A 16,477-nucleotide genomic window follows, 5' to 3' on the forward strand; every position below is an offset into this window, starting at 1 on the left:
CAGCGAGGGGAAGCTCACGAAAGTCTGCAGTTGTATGGCTCTGCTTGACGACCTCGGCTTCCAGCTCCCTTGCCACCCTTTTGATGCCTTTGGTTTGCTCCTCCGCCGGATCAACAGGACAACCCCAGTACGCCCAGACTGTGTTGGCTGGACCGTCGGCCCCGAGCTGGCCCAGAAGAGCCGCCTGGAGGGTCTTGAGTGCCTCTCGACGCGTCTCCGCCTTCATACGGTCAGCTGACAAGATCGCACAAACGAGTCGTGGCGCGGTAAGATGCTCACGAGGATAGGCCCGACGCGCGATCTAGGTGCAGCCTGGACGATGGGCGACCGGAAAGGCGTTCTGAAGCCAGCTTGGACGCGTCGTACGTCCCTGGATGCCGCAGGTGCAGCCATCGCAGGCGCTATCGAATCAGCTTGAGGCGATTGCACCAAAATGTGAAACCGCTCACAATTGTAATACGCATACGGACCATCCCCCTCGATGGCGTCCACGTCCTCAAACGCCTTTCGCTGGCGCTTCTGCTTCCCCTCATTTGCCGGCGGAGGTGCAGCGAGCGCATACGATCCTTCTCCAGGTCCTTCGACGAGCGAGTCAATCGTGAACGTCTGACTCCGCCTCGGCCGGCCGCCGGCTGGCGGCCGAGAAGGTCCAGCTGTCGCATTGACTGGCGGGACTCGGCGCCTACCGACGGGTGTCGCCTTCGCAGCCGACGCCGGACGGGACGGTCCCGAAGAGCTGCTCTCTTTGCCCGCTTCGGTGGCTTCAAGAGCTGCTCTACGCCGCTTCCTCCCCTCGTTCTCTTTGGCGCTCACGTCGATCTCTGCCAGAGCCGGCCGGTGCTCGAGAGACGAGCTTTCTGCCGAGGGAACCGTAGACGAATAAGCGACCAGGCCGATTCGCCGCTTCCCCTGCGATGTCATCGAGGGCGGTACGATCGGAGCTGCCTCTGGAGCTTCCCCAGAGCTTGTAGATGCCGTCGTAGGGGTGCTGAGCGCATCCCGCCGTGCGCGACCTGCTGGGATAGATGCGGGCGGCTGCATACTACCGTTTGAGCTGAAGGTGTTGCGATCGGGAGGGACGAAGCGCCTGGCTGGACCAGCTTCGGCATTGTCGGACGAGGAATTCCGGCCGGATGAGCCTGTTCGGCCAGTAGCGAAGAGCATGGCCATGCTTCCGGCGGGCCGAGGGCTGTCGGAAGAGATGTGGCCGGTGACGTTGGACAAGTCATGGTCGTCCTCTCCTTCAGGTCGAACAACCTGAGATGCAATCTCGATATCCCCGTTGAGCAGAGCGGCTCGCCGTGCGACAACAGCTGGCTCGATACATACCTGAGGATCAGCTAAAGTCCGCCGATGCGCGGAACCAATCCAGCTCACATCGCACATCCCGTTACAGTATGCCTTCCGGATATCCACATCATTCCCATCGATCTTTTCGCCAAAGTACCGGCAGATCGAAACATGGCGGCACACCGAGACGTTCTCGATATAATTCGATGTGAGCTGCGAGGTCAGCTCAGCTGCCCCCAAGGACAGACAGACGGGTCACCATATCTAACTGACCCATGTGAAGCTTTCCAGCATCCTCCGCTTGCCCTTCTCCTTGTCCGCCCTTTCGGCGTCATCGTCCCCTTTCTGATTGGAGACTATCGGACCCATCCTGTTTCGGACTTCGTTGGCATCTTCGCGGGCTACTCTGTCAGTGATCGCTCGTACTTGCTGTGAAGGCGACTTGCAGTATATCAGCATGCAGCGCGACATCTGAATATATCAGCGAGGCTCCCTGTCCGAGCACATGATTACTTACGTGGCCATCACGCCCTGCTCGCCCTGTTTCCTGATAATAGCCTGAACCATCAGCCATCTGTGCATGACTTGCCTCAGTGAAAGCTCACCTTCAAGAGTTGAAGGAAGATTATAGTGGATAACATATCGAACATGAGCCTGATCAATGCCCTACAAAGATCAGCTTCGCGAATCTCTGGGGGGCCTGGTCCAACTCACCATCCCGAAAGCTACCGTTGCGCACACTGCCTCCAGCCGGCACGCGAGCCAGTCCGCCTGCACCGCATCCTTTACCGGCTGCTTCAGGTCTGCATGATACGCTTGCGCCTTCATGCCCGCCTTTCGCATGTGCGCCGCCATCATCTCGCACTACGTCAATCAGCGACACTCACGTATGTTTTATGGCATAAGCACGTACTTGCGATCTCATCTTGCAGTACACGATACCAGTCACGCATTCCGGCGATACGCCGTGCTTTGCGTTCCAGCCTGCAAACTCTGGTTTGTGTTTCTTGATCCAGACGAGGACTTGGTCTGCGGTCGAAAACGCTTGCTCGCTTTCTGGTCCGCGGTAGGTAATCTACAGAATGAGCTGGACTCTCGGTTTCGCAGAATAGTAACCGAGCTCACCTCGTAGATTAGATTCTTCCTATTGCATGGCTCTACCCAGTAGTCTAGGTTGTCTCGAGTGATCCGAAGCGAATCAAGAATGTCTTGCCGGGTCTCTTTCGTGGCAGAGGCAGTGAGAGCCTGATTGATTGTCAGCTGAATGGCTAGTATACGGTCGGACGAACAGACAGTGATTGCTACCCGGGGATACAAGCGCCTGAAGTCACCGAGCATCCTGTATGAGGGTCGGAAAGATCTTCCCCATTCCTGGGGTGTCAGCTGTCAGATACAGGGGTCTACTGTCTCCTGATCTCCAACTCACATCGATACAGTGCGCCTCATCGATGACCAGTCTCCTCATCTGCCCATTATCGTAGCAGGCCTGTATAGCGTCCTTGTACTTCGAGTTCCGGAAGAAAAGAGATTCAGGCGTAATGTAAAGAAGGCGGATATTGGGATGGCCGAGCCGAAGTTCCGAGAGGATCTGGCGCTCAGCTTGGTTGCCGGGGGAAGTTGCTGGGAGCTTACCTCTGCCACTTGCACGTCTGACGTTTCGGCACATGCCATCATCGCGGGTACTTTTCTTTCGACGAGCGCGTTGACTTGGTCGTGCATCAGAGCTGTCTCATTAGCTCGCTGTCTTTCTGAGCCGAAAGGTCCGAAAGATAGACTCACCCTTGAGCGGGGAGACGACGAGAGTTATCCCGTAGTCGAGGGTGACCGCGGGCACCTGGAAGCAGAGTCTACATCGTTAGTCGCCGACTACACAGGGGATACGATTTATGGCTTAGAGCAGCACTCACGACTTTCCGATACCAGTCGGAGCCACAACGAGGACATCGCGGTCCTTGATGACGGATCGGCAGATATCAAGTTGAGGACCGCGAAACTTGTCATAGCCCCAGTCTATCAGATGAGCGTCTGCCTCATTCTCCAAGCAGGCCCATCATAAGCTGGGGAAACTTACACTTTTTCAGGTTCCATAGCAAACCTAGATCGTTCTCCTCGGCGGATGTCACGCGCTTGAAAGGCCCGCGAGCGCTGAATCTCTGCTTTCATCAGCCACTGCTTCCAAGAGTTGAGGAGGAACCAAAGCTGACCCTAGCCTTCTCTGAGATATTGGGATAGCCAGTACAGACTGGAGTGCTCGATGGGAACGCAAAAGTCTGTCGTTTGGGTGGAGGCGGGATCGCCAGCGCTGCAGCTGCCATTGCGCCGAGTCAATTGTCAAGATGGCCTTCCCTAGCGAAACAGATCAGAATTATCGAGCGATCTGTCGTGGTGCCCCATCAAGAAGGTGAGCATGATTAGGGTATGCAGGGTGGTGAGGCTGAAGCTGAAGTCAAGCGGTCGGTTGACGGTGTTGAGTGGCAACAAAACAGTCTCGTGGTGCGCGCGCCTATCAGGCTTGGTGCCTGTTTCCTGGGCGCTGAAGCGGCAGGCACCGGCACGAAGATAGGCGCGAGTGCCTGATGCGTCCGCCGATTGCTGATGACGCGCTTGACCCCGCTTCTGTGCCTTGCCTTCATAAGCGCAATTCAATTCATCATCAGCGCATCAGCCAGAGAGAGACACACGAGGGCTGACAGCAATAACATCGCTGACAGACACATTCGTCCCCACGAGCCTCATCATCTTCTACCATACCCAAGCGCACTTATCAGCTGCTACATCAATTAGGAACAGCTGGACTCACGGCCAGAAAGGAAAGGACAAAGGCATTGCCGCCCTCACAGGCGTTTCAGCAGTCTGAGAGGCTGAACATTACGGTAAGTCTGTCGAACACTGCTCTACTATCTGTCAGTCTTGGAAAGCAGAGCTCACAACTCAGTCCTCCCCATCCGCACTCAGACATCACTTCTTCACCATGCCTGCCGAGGAACAACCACCATTCCCCAAACCGGCGGTCGAGCAACCCATGCAGTCCCCCGGCTCTAAACACCCCAATGCCGAAGCTCTCCTCAACGCGGCAGCAAAGCACGTCTTCCCCGAGAGCCAACGGACGACGATCCCTCCGATCCGGCAAGAGAATGAGCACGAGGACGCAGAGGTCACTCGTGAGGGCCAGGACGGGAAACAGGAGGAGGATAAGCGGCAACGCAAAGATAGGGAGGAGGAGCCCATCATCGGCGGTACTCCACTCGATGAGATGACACCTATGGAGACGCCGATGGGCAACACTGGGTCAGGCGGAGCAGGCTTTCCCTTCAGCAAGCCACCCAAGGGAAGTCTGGCCGAGACGGCGATCCCGGAAGGTGAGGCGATCACTGGTCCGACCGCCGGGGATGAGGAGTATAGCGTCAAGGCGGTCCGGCCTGGATTCGGAGCGGGGAAGGAGATCGGCTCGGTACGTCCAGACATCTCGGTGCGTAGTGAATTCGGCTGACCGCTGTTCAGGTCCGCATGGGCGCGTCAGCTCTGATGTCTGCTCTCAACGCCCTTCCTTGGGAAGAGGACGCAGGCGATAACTCCTCAGACTCTGAAGACGAGGAGGAACATCATCCGCAAGACGAGCGGCACTCGGCCAGACCCAGTCGGCCAAAGGGTAGGTTCACCGTTCACCAAGCATGGAGCACAAAGGAGGCCGCTGATCATCTAGCATCCCGCATGCACTCGTCTCTGCACACCATCCGCCCACAGGAGAAGAGCGGGTCCGACTCCGAAGATATCGCATTCCGCCGTCCCAACGAGGACGAAGCGCGCGAGCTTTCGGAAGAGGGCAAGCCAGCCATCATCGCCGAGGTCATCTCAGGCGATCGTCGGCGATCGTCTACCGCCAGCTCCGGATCTATGCCGCCCGGCGCGCGCGGTGTTCTCAACGACCGGATCGCAAAGGAAGAGCATCAGGCCTCGAAAGAAGAGAGCAAGGAGATGGACCGAACTGGCAGTAACAGGAGCGGCGGGGAGTCGCCCAGTGACGGTAATGTCGACGCTGCCCTTCATGAGGCGGAAGGCGAGGGTGAAGAGATCGAGAACAGGATGGGTATGGGCGATGGCGAGCGTCAGCGAGTAAGGAAGGAGAAGCTGGGCCAGAGGTTGATGGAGGTCTTTGGATTATCGGAGAGGGAGGCAGTCATTGAGGAGATGCGGTGCTGGTTGTTGCGAAGCATTAGTGAGCTGGCCCAGGTACACGATTTCTGACGATATGCTCAAGCTGATCGTCCAGTGCTCAAGGGTTACATGTACTTGACGGCCCGTCATATTTGCTTCTTTGCGCACATGCCGGACCGAGAGGTGCATATTCTCCCTTCGTATAAGGCGCAGGCCCAAGCTGATGCCCGTAGAACGTGGTGGTCAAGAGCGGTCCGCTGTCGAAGAAAGCCGGTCGCATGAAGACCAAAACCAAATACTGGATGGTACTCAAGAATGACGTCCTGAGCTGGTTTGAGAGCACAGCGGTCAGCTGATTTTGAATTCTGCCGTGGAGAAAGCTGATTCCGACAGGACCCATACTTCCCCAAAGGCAACATCTCGCTCCAGTATGTCTCCTCATGCGAAGCGATGGAAGACCTCCGCCTCAAGATCCGCACGCCCGAGCGCAACTACTCCTTCATCGCCGAGACTGAGAGTGCACGGGACGAGTGGGTCAAGGCGATCCAGAAGGTCATGTTCAAGACGCAGCACGAGGGGGAGAACGTCAAGGTGAGAGCTATACGGATCTCATGTTCCGGTACAAGCTGATAATTCAGCTCGTCATTCCGCTCGAAGCCATTCTCGAAGTAGAACACTCCCCAACGCTCGAGTTCGCCGAGACGGTCGAAATCCGCTGTGTCGACCCAGACGACCAAATGTCTGTCGACTCGTACTTTTTCGCCTCGTTTGCCAACACAGACCGGACTATCCGGACCATCAAGCGGCTCATTGAAGCTCGACCGGCGGAGATGCTGCCTCGCCTCAACAGCGAGCCTGACCTCACCCTAGCGGCTGCCGACGCAGAGGCAGAGCACGAAGAGGCCGAGCAAAAGAAGCATAAGGGTGTGCTGGGCGGGCTGAAGAAGGCGCTGAAGCCGCTCGTCGGTGGATCGCATTCCGATCAGCCCAAGAAGAGCGTCTCGATCGCCGAGGGCAGTCGGGGCTCTGAGGAGACACTTCACCCGGGTCTCGGGGGAGTCGGGGGCGGCGGCGGATCGGCCGTGGAGGATGGGTATGATGGCTATCCGCCCCGGCAGACCGGGACAGCCCCGCCCGTCAAGGGCGAGAAGGGCTGGACCGGATGGCTCAAGAAGCCGGTCGTCAAGATGATGCACTCGAAGCCTTCGTCCTCCGGTGCTAGCATGCGAAGCAGCACCTCGGCTCGATCATCGACTCTACACCCCGTCAAATCCAACTCGTCCCGTCGGAGCTCTCGACCCGGACCTGGGGAGGCCGAGCACGTCACCGAGGTCGTCGAGCCCGTCATCCCCAACTCGGACTCTGATTACTCGTCAGACGACGATGCGGGTCCACAGCACCCTCACTCACGTCGCGGGGCTCGGAAATCGCGAGGATCGTTCAATTCCGATATGTCGGCCAGGAGCGGGCTGGAGCGGAGCGATTATGCCATGGTGGATGGAAGTGAGGAGGGGCGGCACGAGGAAGGCGAGACGGCTCGGAAGTTCAGGAGCGTCTTTAGTCTGCCGGACAGGGAGGAGTTGATTGATCGTGAGTTGGTCAGGCTGGGATAGGGGGCGAAGCTGATAATCAGACTTCCCGGGATACCTGTACCGAGTCTTGCCTGTCTCTGGGCGGTTCTTTGTCTCGACCAACTACTTCTGTTTCCGCTCGTCTCAACTCTTGTACAAGACCAAGGTGTGTAGAGTGCCGCTTCCTCCGTGTACAGTAGCTGATATCCTTAGATGATGATCCCCATTCGTGACCTGTACGGCCTCAAAGCGCAAAAAGCCTTCCGCTTCAACCACTCAGGCCTCATCATCGTCATCAAGGGCCACGAGGAGATCTTCCTCGAGTTCTCCTCTTCGGAGCGACGCGAAGCCTGCGTCCGGGTCCTCGAACAGCGCATGGAAGAGATCCGCCTCAACTCGCCCTCCAAATTCGGCGCCACGAGCTCTCACCAGCCCGACACGGGGAACCTCGAAATGCGAATCATGGAGGATCTTGACGAGTCGGCGCCGCTCGAGACACGCACGCCGCCGCCGGTATCCCCGAGCGGGATGTTTGAGAGTACGACGAGCACGTTCCTCGAGTTCAAGCCGGATCCGATGCGCGTAACGTGCTTGACGATTGGGAGTAGGGGGGATGTGCAGCCATACATTGCGTTGTGTAAGGGGTTGCAGGCGGAGGGGCATCATACCAAGATTGCTACGCATGGGGAGTACAAGGACTGGGTCGAGGGGGTGAGTTATGAGGCCTGACTCGATGTTCGAGAGCGGGACGCAGCTGACTTACTAGCATGGTATCGAGTTCGCCTCGGTCGGAGGAGACCCCGCCGAGCTCATGCAGATGTGCGTCGACAATGGCATGTTCACTGTTTCGTTCCTCAAAGAAGGGCTCGGCAAGGTGAGCTTTCCTTTTCTTGTATTCGTCGGCAAGGGCTAAGCTGATCGTATCAGTTCCGAGGATGGCTGGACGATCTGCTCTGCTCCTCATGGGAAGCCTGCCAAGGCTCGGACCTCCTCATCGAGTCGCCATCCGCGATGGGTGGTGTCCACATTGCCGAGGCATTGCAAATTCCGTACTACCGGGCGTTCACAATGCCATGGACACGAACACGAGCATACCCGGTAAGCTTACCCGACTGGATCTCGGTCAGATACGTCAAGCTGACATTTCAGCACGCCTTTGCTGTACCTGAGCACAAGAAGGGTGGAGCCTACAACTACATGACATATACGATGTTTGATCAGGTCTTCTGGCGGGCTATCTCGGGACAGGTCAACCGATGGCGGAGAAAGACGATGGGTATTGAGGCGACCAACTTTGATAAGCTCGAGCAGCACAAGAGTGAGATACATACCCCGCCGCGACTGCTGAAGTATCGGTAGAGTATGAGCTAATGAGGCAGTTCCGTTTTTGTACAACTTCTCGCCGAGCGTCGTTCCGCCCCCTCTGGACTGGACCGAGTGGATCCACGTCACCGGTGAGCTATAACGTACATCTTTGGGAAGGCGGCAGCAAGCTGATGATCAAGGATACTGGTTCCTTGAGAATGCGGATGAGAGCGCTGCAAAGGACAAGAAGCAGTGGTCTCCCCCGGATGGACTGTTGGAGTTCATGGAGGAGGCCAAGAGCAAGGGCAAGAAGATTGTCTACATGTAAGTTCCGCCGGTCGAACCGTCAGTAGAGGGATATATAGCTGACGTCTTCAGTGGCTTTGGCTCTATCGTCGTTTCCGACCCGGAAGAGATGACGCGCTGCGTCTGCGATGCTGTTGTCGATGCCGACGTGTACGCTATCCTGTCCAAGGGATGGTCGGACCGTGGATCCAAGAAGGACGGCGATGGGGACAAGGATGGCAAGGACGGGAAGGACGGTAAAGACGAAAAGAAGGACGAGGACAAAGAAGAGAAGAAGGACGAGACGAAAGACGGAGATGATGATGAGAACGGAGCGGACGGGGCGGATGGGGTCAAGTACCCCAAGAACATCTTCAGTATCGACTCGATCGACCACTCGTGGTTGTTCACCAGGATCGACGCGGCTTGTCATCATGGTGGAGCCGGGACGACAGGAGCGAGTCTGCGAGCTGGAATTGTGAGTTGACCGTTTCCGCTGAATATAACTGGGATTGGAGCTGATACAGTAGCCAACCATCATCAAGCCCTTCTTTGGTGATCAGGCCTTCTGGTCCGAGCGAGTCGAATCCCTCAATGTCGGTTCGGCGGTCCGGAAACTCACTGTCGAGTCGCTCTCGGAGGCGCTCAAGAAGGCGACCACGGATGAGAAGCAGATTGCGAAGGCCAAGGTTGTGGGTGAGATGATTAGGCGGGAGAACGGGGTTGTGCGTGCTATCGAGGCGATCTACCGCGACTTGGTAAGTATAGACTCCTCAGATGAGTGGAGGCGGAAGAGAGGCTGATCAAGTAGGAATACGCAAAGTCCCAGATCAAGCCTCTTCCGACACCTCAGGACGGCTCGATCCCTCTCACCAAAATGTCCTCCCTCCTCTCGAAAGACAGTATCTCGCTCTCGGGCCTCAGCCTCACCATGTCCGGCTCCATCAAGAACGGCGGCCACAAGGACGACGAAAAGGAAGACAAGTCGAGCTTTGCAGTAGGCAAGGATGGGCGCGTGTATGAGCACAAGCACGGCCGTGGTCATGCGCACGGGCATCGGCACTTGCATGCCAGCGATTTCGATACCGACCCGGTCAACAGTTCGGGCATCGGGGCGGGGGCTGTACCCGGTCCGCAGAGGCATTTGGGGACGCCGCAGAAGGTTGCGGCGGAGCAGCCGGCGCACACTCAGAGTCAGAGCAGGGATACCTCGGCGGATAGGGAGCCGGGGAGCGATGGGAGCTGGAGTGTTGTGAGTCAGGAGGGAAGGAGTCGGGCGGGGAGCGTGACTGGTCCTGAGCAGGAGGGTGCGTCGGCGCCAGCGGCGGCGGGTGGAAGAGCACTGGATCTTGGGTTGGGTCCGGCGATATAAGCGGGATGGACGCGGCTGTAGTCTTGTTCAAAGGGGAGATGGGACGTGAAGTCATTGTAGCGATTAGGTAGACCTGAAGGATACACAATTAAGGTGCAAGATCTGCGAGGACAGCAGTCAGTCTCATTCGAATGATCAGGAGCAAATCGACAAGCAGATGCATGTTCTACGTCTTCCAGCGTCTAGCGCTCTATACCCACAATTCCGACCCTTTCAATTATCCCTCCAAGCCTACGCCTTCCCCTCGATCCGCTTACGCGCCCCCTCGACCTGCCTTTGAATCATCGCCCTCGCCGGCCCTCCGATCGCATTCCGCTTCTCCACACTCGTCTCGAAATCAAATACCTGCATGACGTCCTCTGTAAAGTGCTCCGAGAGCTCCTTGTACTGTTCCAAGGAGAGGTCGGAGATTTGCACGTTGGTCTTCTCGGCGAGTGCCACGGCGCGGCCAGAGATGTGGTGTGTCTCCCGGAATGGCACCTGGGGATTAGCTTCTGACAAGCAGTAGCTGGGGTGGAGTGGAGCTTACCCCTTTTCGGACGAGATAGTCTGCGATATCCGTCGCGAGCATATCCATTGTCAATGCTGCCTTCATCTTCTCGGGGTGAATCTGGCAGGATCAGCTCTTGGCTCTCGGTCGGGAGAGGCCGTACTAGCTCACGTTCAAGGTCGCGATGACGCCCTCGGCAATCCGGAGCGCAGCCGAAACGGTGTCGACACAGTCAAAGAGGGGCTCCTTATCTTCCTGCAGATCCTTGTTATAGGTCGACGGGATCCCCTTGAGGGACATCATGAAGCCTGCCATTTGGCCAAACACGCGTCCAGACTTGCCGCGGAGGAGCTCGAGCGAGTCTGGGTTCTTCTTCTGCGGCATGATGGAGGATCCGGTACTGGTCATCAGCGACATTCCTGCTTGAAGAATCATGTAGACTGACCTGTAGGCATCGCTCAGGGTGACAAACCCAAACTCGGCCGTACTGTAGATAATCAAGTCCTCTGCCAATCTTGACATGTGCACCATGAGCAGACTCGCCCACTGGAGCCACTCGACGACAAAGTCTCGGTCCGCGACGGCGTGCATCGAGTTCTCGCCGATGGACTGGAAGCCCAGTTCGGAGCGGAGGAGCTCGCGGTCGAGCGAGTAGGGGTTGCCGGCGAGTGCGGCGGAACCGAGGGGGAGGACGGAGATACGGGGGTAGAGTTCCCGGAGTCGGGAGAGGTCGGTGAGGAAGGCTTGCGCGTGGGAGAGGAGGTGGTGGGACCACCGGACGGGTTGGGCGCGCTACCTATCAGCGGCGCTCGCGAACCATAGCAGGCTCAGACGTACCTGAAGATGGGTGTATCCAGGGAGGATGGCATCAACCTCCTTCTCCGCTCGAGTCACCATGACATTCAACAAGTCCTTGAGGAAGCCCTCCACCTCGGTGGTTTGCTCCATCTACAACAGTCAGCTGTCCGCTTATTGGTCATGACAACCCAAAGGACGTCGATAACTTACCAGCCAAATCCGCATGTCGGTAGCGACCTGGTCGTTCCTGCTCCGCCCAGTGTGCAGCTTCCCGCCGATATCTTTACCGATGATCTCGGAGAGCCGGCGCTCGTTTGCAGTGTGGATATCTTCGTCGTCCGGCTGGACCACGAACTGGGGGTAAGCTAAAGCCCAGCTGTAAAGCCACAGCATCGCTATAGGCTCTTTGCACGAGCGAGGCCACGACGATCCCTCTATATGGTGCCTCCTGCCTGAGAGACCATCCGTCCCGCTCATCCGTACGATTGCACTCACCTTGCCATCCTTCCACTCCAGCTCGACTTGCTTCAGACCCCTCTCCAATTCCTTCTGCTCCTTCTCATCCACAATCCCCGCCTTCAACAACGCCTTGGAGAACGCTATAGACCCCTTGACGTCCGCAGCATACATGCGCTTATCGTACTTGAGCGACTGGTTGAATTCGTGCATCCTGCACATCAGCTGGCGGGCCTTGCGCCCAGGCTGGAAGGACATACAGGGGGTCCGTGGACCCGGTGAACCGGCCTCTAGGATGTCAGTATGATGCTTCTCAGGGTAGGAGAGAAACGCGGAGCTCACCCCCATAGCTTCCGCTTTGTAAAGTCTTCTCCTTTCTGTTCTGACATTGCTGTATGATATGGAAGATGTATGGTATGGTCAGAGGTGGAGATGAGGTTGAGTTCCAAAGGCGGAGTCGGACCTTTGAAAAACAGCCAGGCACGGAGCGGGCTGATCAGGAATTCGGAGGTTCCGGGGGCGATTACAAGACAGAATACTTCCGCTAATACTAATCCCCAACAATCTCGAACTGAGGCTGAAACAGGCACGGGGGAAGTGACGTCGATCTCCTCGCGTTTGGGGGAATTCGTGCGGGGGAGAGAGACCTTTGCGCTTACTTGCATCTCCTACAAGTGTGACTACTGTATACATCGACAGCTTGTGCACATCGACGCCTTCCTGGACACTGTACGGTAGTGCGATAGGGCACCGACACAGAGAAAGCCTGCGCGCTCAGCGAATTTGTAGCGATCCCTTGGTCGTCCCTCCCGCGAGCTCGGATCTCCTTCAAGGCTGCCGAGGCCGGACAGCACAGGCGGAGCTGCCTATCATCGTATCGTTCCTTTACAGCCTGTAAGTCCAAGCCCTTTTTCCAAGCCCTTTTTCTCAGCTCTTCCAGATTATATCTCATCTGACGCACAGTCCTCAGTCATGCCATCCTCGACCTACTTCCCTCCCCCACCCCGCCCACGCGCATCCTCCTCGTCGAGTTCCATCCCGCGATCAGCAGCTTCGGGATCATCTTCTCGCGCTCCACTTAGGTCAGCGGGAGTAGGTCATATGGATGAAGAGCTAGAGGACGAGTGGGACTCTCGATATTCGGGCTTCCTCAATGCCCCTCAGGCGAAGGGGACGCCGCGGAGGAGTAAAGGGAGGAAGAAGCGGGATGAGCCTATGAAGCCTACGACTGTGATACGTGAGTCCTTCATCACGCTTATCCGTCTCTCCATCAGGTCCCCTAAGCTACGGCGCCGAACCCAGGCTGACCCTCAGTCTACGTCGTCGTCTTTTACATCATCTGGCAAATCCTGACCCGATCAACCGATACCGAAATCCTATCCCACCTCGCCCCTTCCTCGCCACATCACTACCACGCCTCCTCGCACCTTCCCGAATCCGGTCAGAGCCAGACACCTTACCACATACCATACGGTTTCCCGCACCTCCCGTCTCCCCTCCCCGCCCAATCCTCTTCCAACGGCAACCCCGATTCGTCCAAATCACCCAGCACGACCCGCTGGATCCTCGGCTACCTCTTCTACCCATTCTACCTCCTCCTGCTTCCCATTATGAACATCGTCTCGCTCGTCCTCTACATACTCGCGATCCTCCTATTTCCCCTGACGTCGACCGGCCAGATCCTGCTGCGGATATTCGTGGTGACGCCGTATACGTGGGCGAGGGCGGTCGGGGCCGCAGTGTACCCGGTGTATGTCTTTGTAGGGGGAATGGTGGGTGTGGGGTGCGTCATGGGACTGGGAGCGGGATGGGCGGGGAGGAAGTGTTTGGATTGGGCAGTAGGGGGACGATCGGCTGGAGACGACAGCAAAGAGAGCCGCGGCTACGGCGTGTCGTCTGGATCAAAGGCGGCGTCAAAGGCGAAAGACTTCATCGATGAGAGCGGATACCGTACTTCCCGGCACTCGGATCTCCAGTATCGCTCACAGCGCATGTCGTCCACCGGCAGCAGCAATAGCAAGGCGCGCCGACAATCCTCGGCGAGCTCAAATGAGTCGGTCCCGCCTGGGCTCCCACGGACACCCACGAGAAACAGAGAATACCTCATGATGGCGCCGACGCTTTATCCGCAGGATAGCGTCTCGAGGCGGGGCGGAGAGGCTAGGGACAGGGGGAAAGGGAAGGAAAGGACGGCGGCGTCGGCGACGTCAGCAAGGGAGGGCCAGGTGGTCGGTACGCGAAGGCGGACGGTGCGCTATGAGGATGAGTAAATGTTGAAACGGACTAGGGGATGGGTACTTTGAGACTTGTAGACAGCGCGAGCGCTAGATTGTAGAGTATCGCGTCGGTTTCCCTCCATGTCATGTATCACCTCCATGTCATATTCGTTGACTGCGGCCTGGCCCTATCCCGTGCGCAGGGCATGCCGACCGGCAGCGAGGCCCAAGAGAGCCTCCGCAGCACAAGATGGATATGTATAATTCTGGTGGTTGCATCTTCTTATCACTTCCTGCTTCTTCTCCCTCTTCTCCTACATATACATAGTCCGGCTCACCAGTCCCACAGCTCAGGAGATCCTCCTCAATTCACACACCGAGCATCCACAGCAGTTCACCTAGGCTGACCACACCAAACCAACACCCAAACGGACTCCAAGACCCCAAGAACTACCTCTCCTCACCAGCTCAAACGCTCAAGCCCCCTGACCCGCCATCTCCAGCTCCTCCAACCTCTGCTCCAACCCCCTGCCCAGCCCCTCTCTCCCCCACTCTCCCTTCGCGCCCGCCGCATCCCCCTCCTTCGCCCACATCCCACTCGTCTTGCCCTCCTCCTCCCCGCTCGTGCTCATGCGCGGACTGCGGCCCATCGCCGGACTGCCTGCTCCGTTGATATGCACGTGCTCTGGGCTGAGATTACCAGACGCAATCTCGCCGAGCGACGTGACGGACGTCGGGACGGAAAGGAGGAGGTCGGTCGGTGAGATGAAGGAGATGCGGCGCTTGGGGTCCGCGTTGTGTACGGAAGAGGAAGGGTGCGAGGGGGTGAGGTGGTGCGGGATCGCAGAGGCCGGAGGGGGGGATGAGGGCGGGTGAGACAGGGGAACGTTGGTGGTCAATGGAGGAGAGGGCAGCTGCTATGTCAGCTGAAGTGATATGCAGGCGGTTCGGTACGAGGTAGCTCACCTCTTCGACTGGAACTACTCGCTCCTGCTCGCCAAGAAGACCGGCGGTACGCTCCAGCCCCACACCAACTTCGCCGGGACCGGGATGCGCATGTCCCTCACCCATTTGCACCGCCTCGGTCGGGGCATCCTCCTCCTCCCGCGTCCAGGAAGACAGCCAGCCACCCGGAACCTGCTTGCCCGTGCTCATTCGCGTGGGCGCAGCAGGCCGAACCGGCCGAGCTGTCGGCTCATCCTTGAGCGGCTCCGACTTGATGTCCGCCACTCCGGACTTTGGCCCGTCCAGCGAAAGCGGCGACTTGGTGTCTGACGACGTGGGGCTGAGCGCAGGCGAGGACTTGCCCGTGCCGATGACGGCAGCGCCCGTACCCAGTTGAGCGAGGATAGGCGGGGACTGCGGGAGGGATGATACCCCCGACGTAGTCGAGATAGGGCTGGACGATCCCGAGCGGGGCTGCGTCTGGCTCAAAGCCATAGGTGAAGTAGAAGAAGCCTTCCGCCCTGACATACCGGACGCAACGCGCGCCATTCCTGTTCCGCCCATCGCCATAGGCGCCGGAGCCTCAATCTCCAGCCCCTCAATGCCGCGCGAGGTGGCTGTGAGCGCCTCGACCGCATCGTCGAGTACAGCGGGGACACTAAAGTCCAGGGCTGAGCCGTGGACAAAGCCAAGGCGGGAGGGTTTGTGCGATAGCACCGGGTTGACGGGCGATACCGCGGGGTTGAGAGTGAGGGACGAAGCGGTGGACGGGTGCTCGATATCCCGCTCAAAAATGGCTGAGGTGGACGAGTGCATCGAGGACGCAGAGGAAGGGCGGGAGAGGTGGTGGTGGTGCGGGATAGGGTGGGGATGCGCAATGCCTTGGTTGGGAGAGGCATACTTGGGGGTAGGCGCGTGGAGGGGGAGGGGCATAGCGGAACCCATAGGCATGCCTTCGTGTGACGGCGCGCGGTCTATGCCCGAGCCAAAGATGTTGGAGCCGCCCGCTGCGCCGCTGGTGGACCGCTGAGGAGAGGCACCGCGGGAGGGGACGGGTGAGATGGGTTGGGGTGTCCGGCTGCCTTTGCGGGGTGTGGACGAGGGGGGCTCGCGCGGGTCTTGTGCGGGTGCAGGAGGGGGGAGGTCTCGCGGCGCTGAAGTGTGAGCTGGGTCTCCCTGGTTCCCCATCTAGAGGTATGACAGCTCACCGAGATGTGCGCCTATTGGGGACTGCGTCATGATCAGGCGAGGACTCAAAGGATGATGGAGAGCGCTGAAAGGTCCTGGCGGGTACTGCTGCGGGGAGTCCAATAGCAGGTTCAAGTCAGGAATAGCTGATAGGGACGAGGGTGGGAAGGCGAGGATGAAGCCTTGAGGACCACGAGGTGCCCTGCGAGAAGTTTCCGTGCCTCGAAGCTCGTTGCCCCACGGGGGTAAGCTCAAGTGACAGATCTCGTCGTCTGCGGGGTCGACAAAGGCGAGTACTCGTCGAATCGCTGACTAGCGGATTGAGGCTGCGAGCGGGGTGTCGATGCAAAGATAGTCGCTGGACAGTAGAGCAGCTATGGGCCGTCGCTGTGGTGGGGTTGGGATA

General features: G+C 58.2%; 5 protein-coding genes across 5 annotated transcripts; 2 read left to right on the top strand and 3 right to left on the bottom strand.

The window, feature by feature from the left end:
- Window positions 1-1,699: 1,699 nt before the first annotated feature.
- On the bottom strand, window positions 1,700-3,298 carry MKK02DRAFT_26596 (ATP-dependent DNA helicase, RecQ family; the record flags this gene model as incomplete). Its single annotated transcript, XM_053087222.1, has 10 exons — window positions 1,700-1,848; window positions 1,896-1,956; window positions 2,005-2,154; window positions 2,204-2,338; window positions 2,407-2,535; window positions 2,584-2,661; window positions 2,717-2,878; window positions 2,923-3,014; window positions 3,070-3,137; window positions 3,198-3,298. Coding segments are annotated over 10 exons (1,125 nt in total), but the record flags the coding sequence as incomplete, so codon positions are not given.
- Window positions 3,299-4,261: 963 nt separating this feature from the next.
- Window positions 4,262-9,978, top strand: MKK02DRAFT_26094 (putative UDP-glucose:sterol glucosyltransferase; the record flags this gene model as incomplete). The annotated part of the gene is made up of 18 exons (XM_053087138.1): window positions 4,262-4,741; window positions 4,792-5,506; window positions 5,561-5,628; window positions 5,679-5,792; window positions 5,839-6,036; window positions 6,084-7,035; window positions 7,079-7,191; window positions 7,230-7,727; window positions 7,783-7,890; window positions 7,944-8,114; window positions 8,166-8,334; window positions 8,396-8,470; window positions 8,522-8,645; window positions 8,700-8,863; window positions 8,942-9,084; window positions 9,137-9,364; window positions 9,418-9,539; window positions 9,747-9,978. 18 exons carry the CDS (start codon window positions 4,262-4,264, stop codon window positions 9,976-9,978), a joined length of 4,674 nt encoding a protein of 1,557 aa, XP_052944869.1.
- Window positions 9,979-10,209: 231 nt separating this feature from the next.
- MKK02DRAFT_25175 (putative argininosuccinate lyase) lies at window positions 10,210-12,111 on the bottom strand (the record flags this gene model as incomplete). The annotated part of the gene is made up of 9 exons (XM_053086997.1): window positions 10,210-10,458; window positions 10,508-10,588; window positions 10,640-10,868; window positions 10,914-11,260; window positions 11,306-11,416; window positions 11,477-11,620; window positions 11,762-11,936; window positions 11,983-12,012; window positions 12,065-12,111. 9 exons carry the CDS (start codon window positions 12,109-12,111, stop codon window positions 10,210-10,212), a joined length of 1,413 nt encoding a protein of 470 aa, XP_052944870.1.
- Window positions 12,112-12,694: 583 nt separating this feature from the next.
- On the top strand, window positions 12,695-13,982 carry MKK02DRAFT_32597 (uncharacterized protein; the record flags this gene model as incomplete). The annotated part of the gene is made up of 3 exons (XM_053088535.1): window positions 12,695-12,959; window positions 13,037-13,860; window positions 13,893-13,982. The coding sequence occupies 3 exons, from the start codon at window positions 12,695-12,697 to the stop codon at window positions 13,980-13,982; spliced, it is 1,179 nt and encodes a 392-aa protein (XP_052944871.1).
- A 432-nt stretch (window positions 13,983-14,414) lies between these two features.
- Window positions 14,415-16,122, bottom strand: MKK02DRAFT_32598 (uncharacterized protein; the record flags this gene model as incomplete). Its single annotated transcript, XM_053088536.1, has 3 exons — window positions 14,415-14,852; window positions 14,905-16,037; window positions 16,092-16,122. 3 exons carry the CDS (start codon window positions 16,120-16,122, stop codon window positions 14,415-14,417), a joined length of 1,602 nt encoding a protein of 533 aa, XP_052944872.1.
- Window positions 16,123-16,477: the final 355 nt, after the last annotated feature.

The sequence above is a fragment of the Dioszegia hungarica genome, assembly GCF_025882075.1.
Source record: "Dioszegia hungarica strain PDD-24b-2 chromosome Unknown MKK02contig_8, whole genome shotgun sequence".
Classification (NCBI taxonomy): Eukaryota; Fungi; Basidiomycota; class Tremellomycetes; order Tremellales; family Bulleribasidiaceae; genus Dioszegia; species Dioszegia hungarica.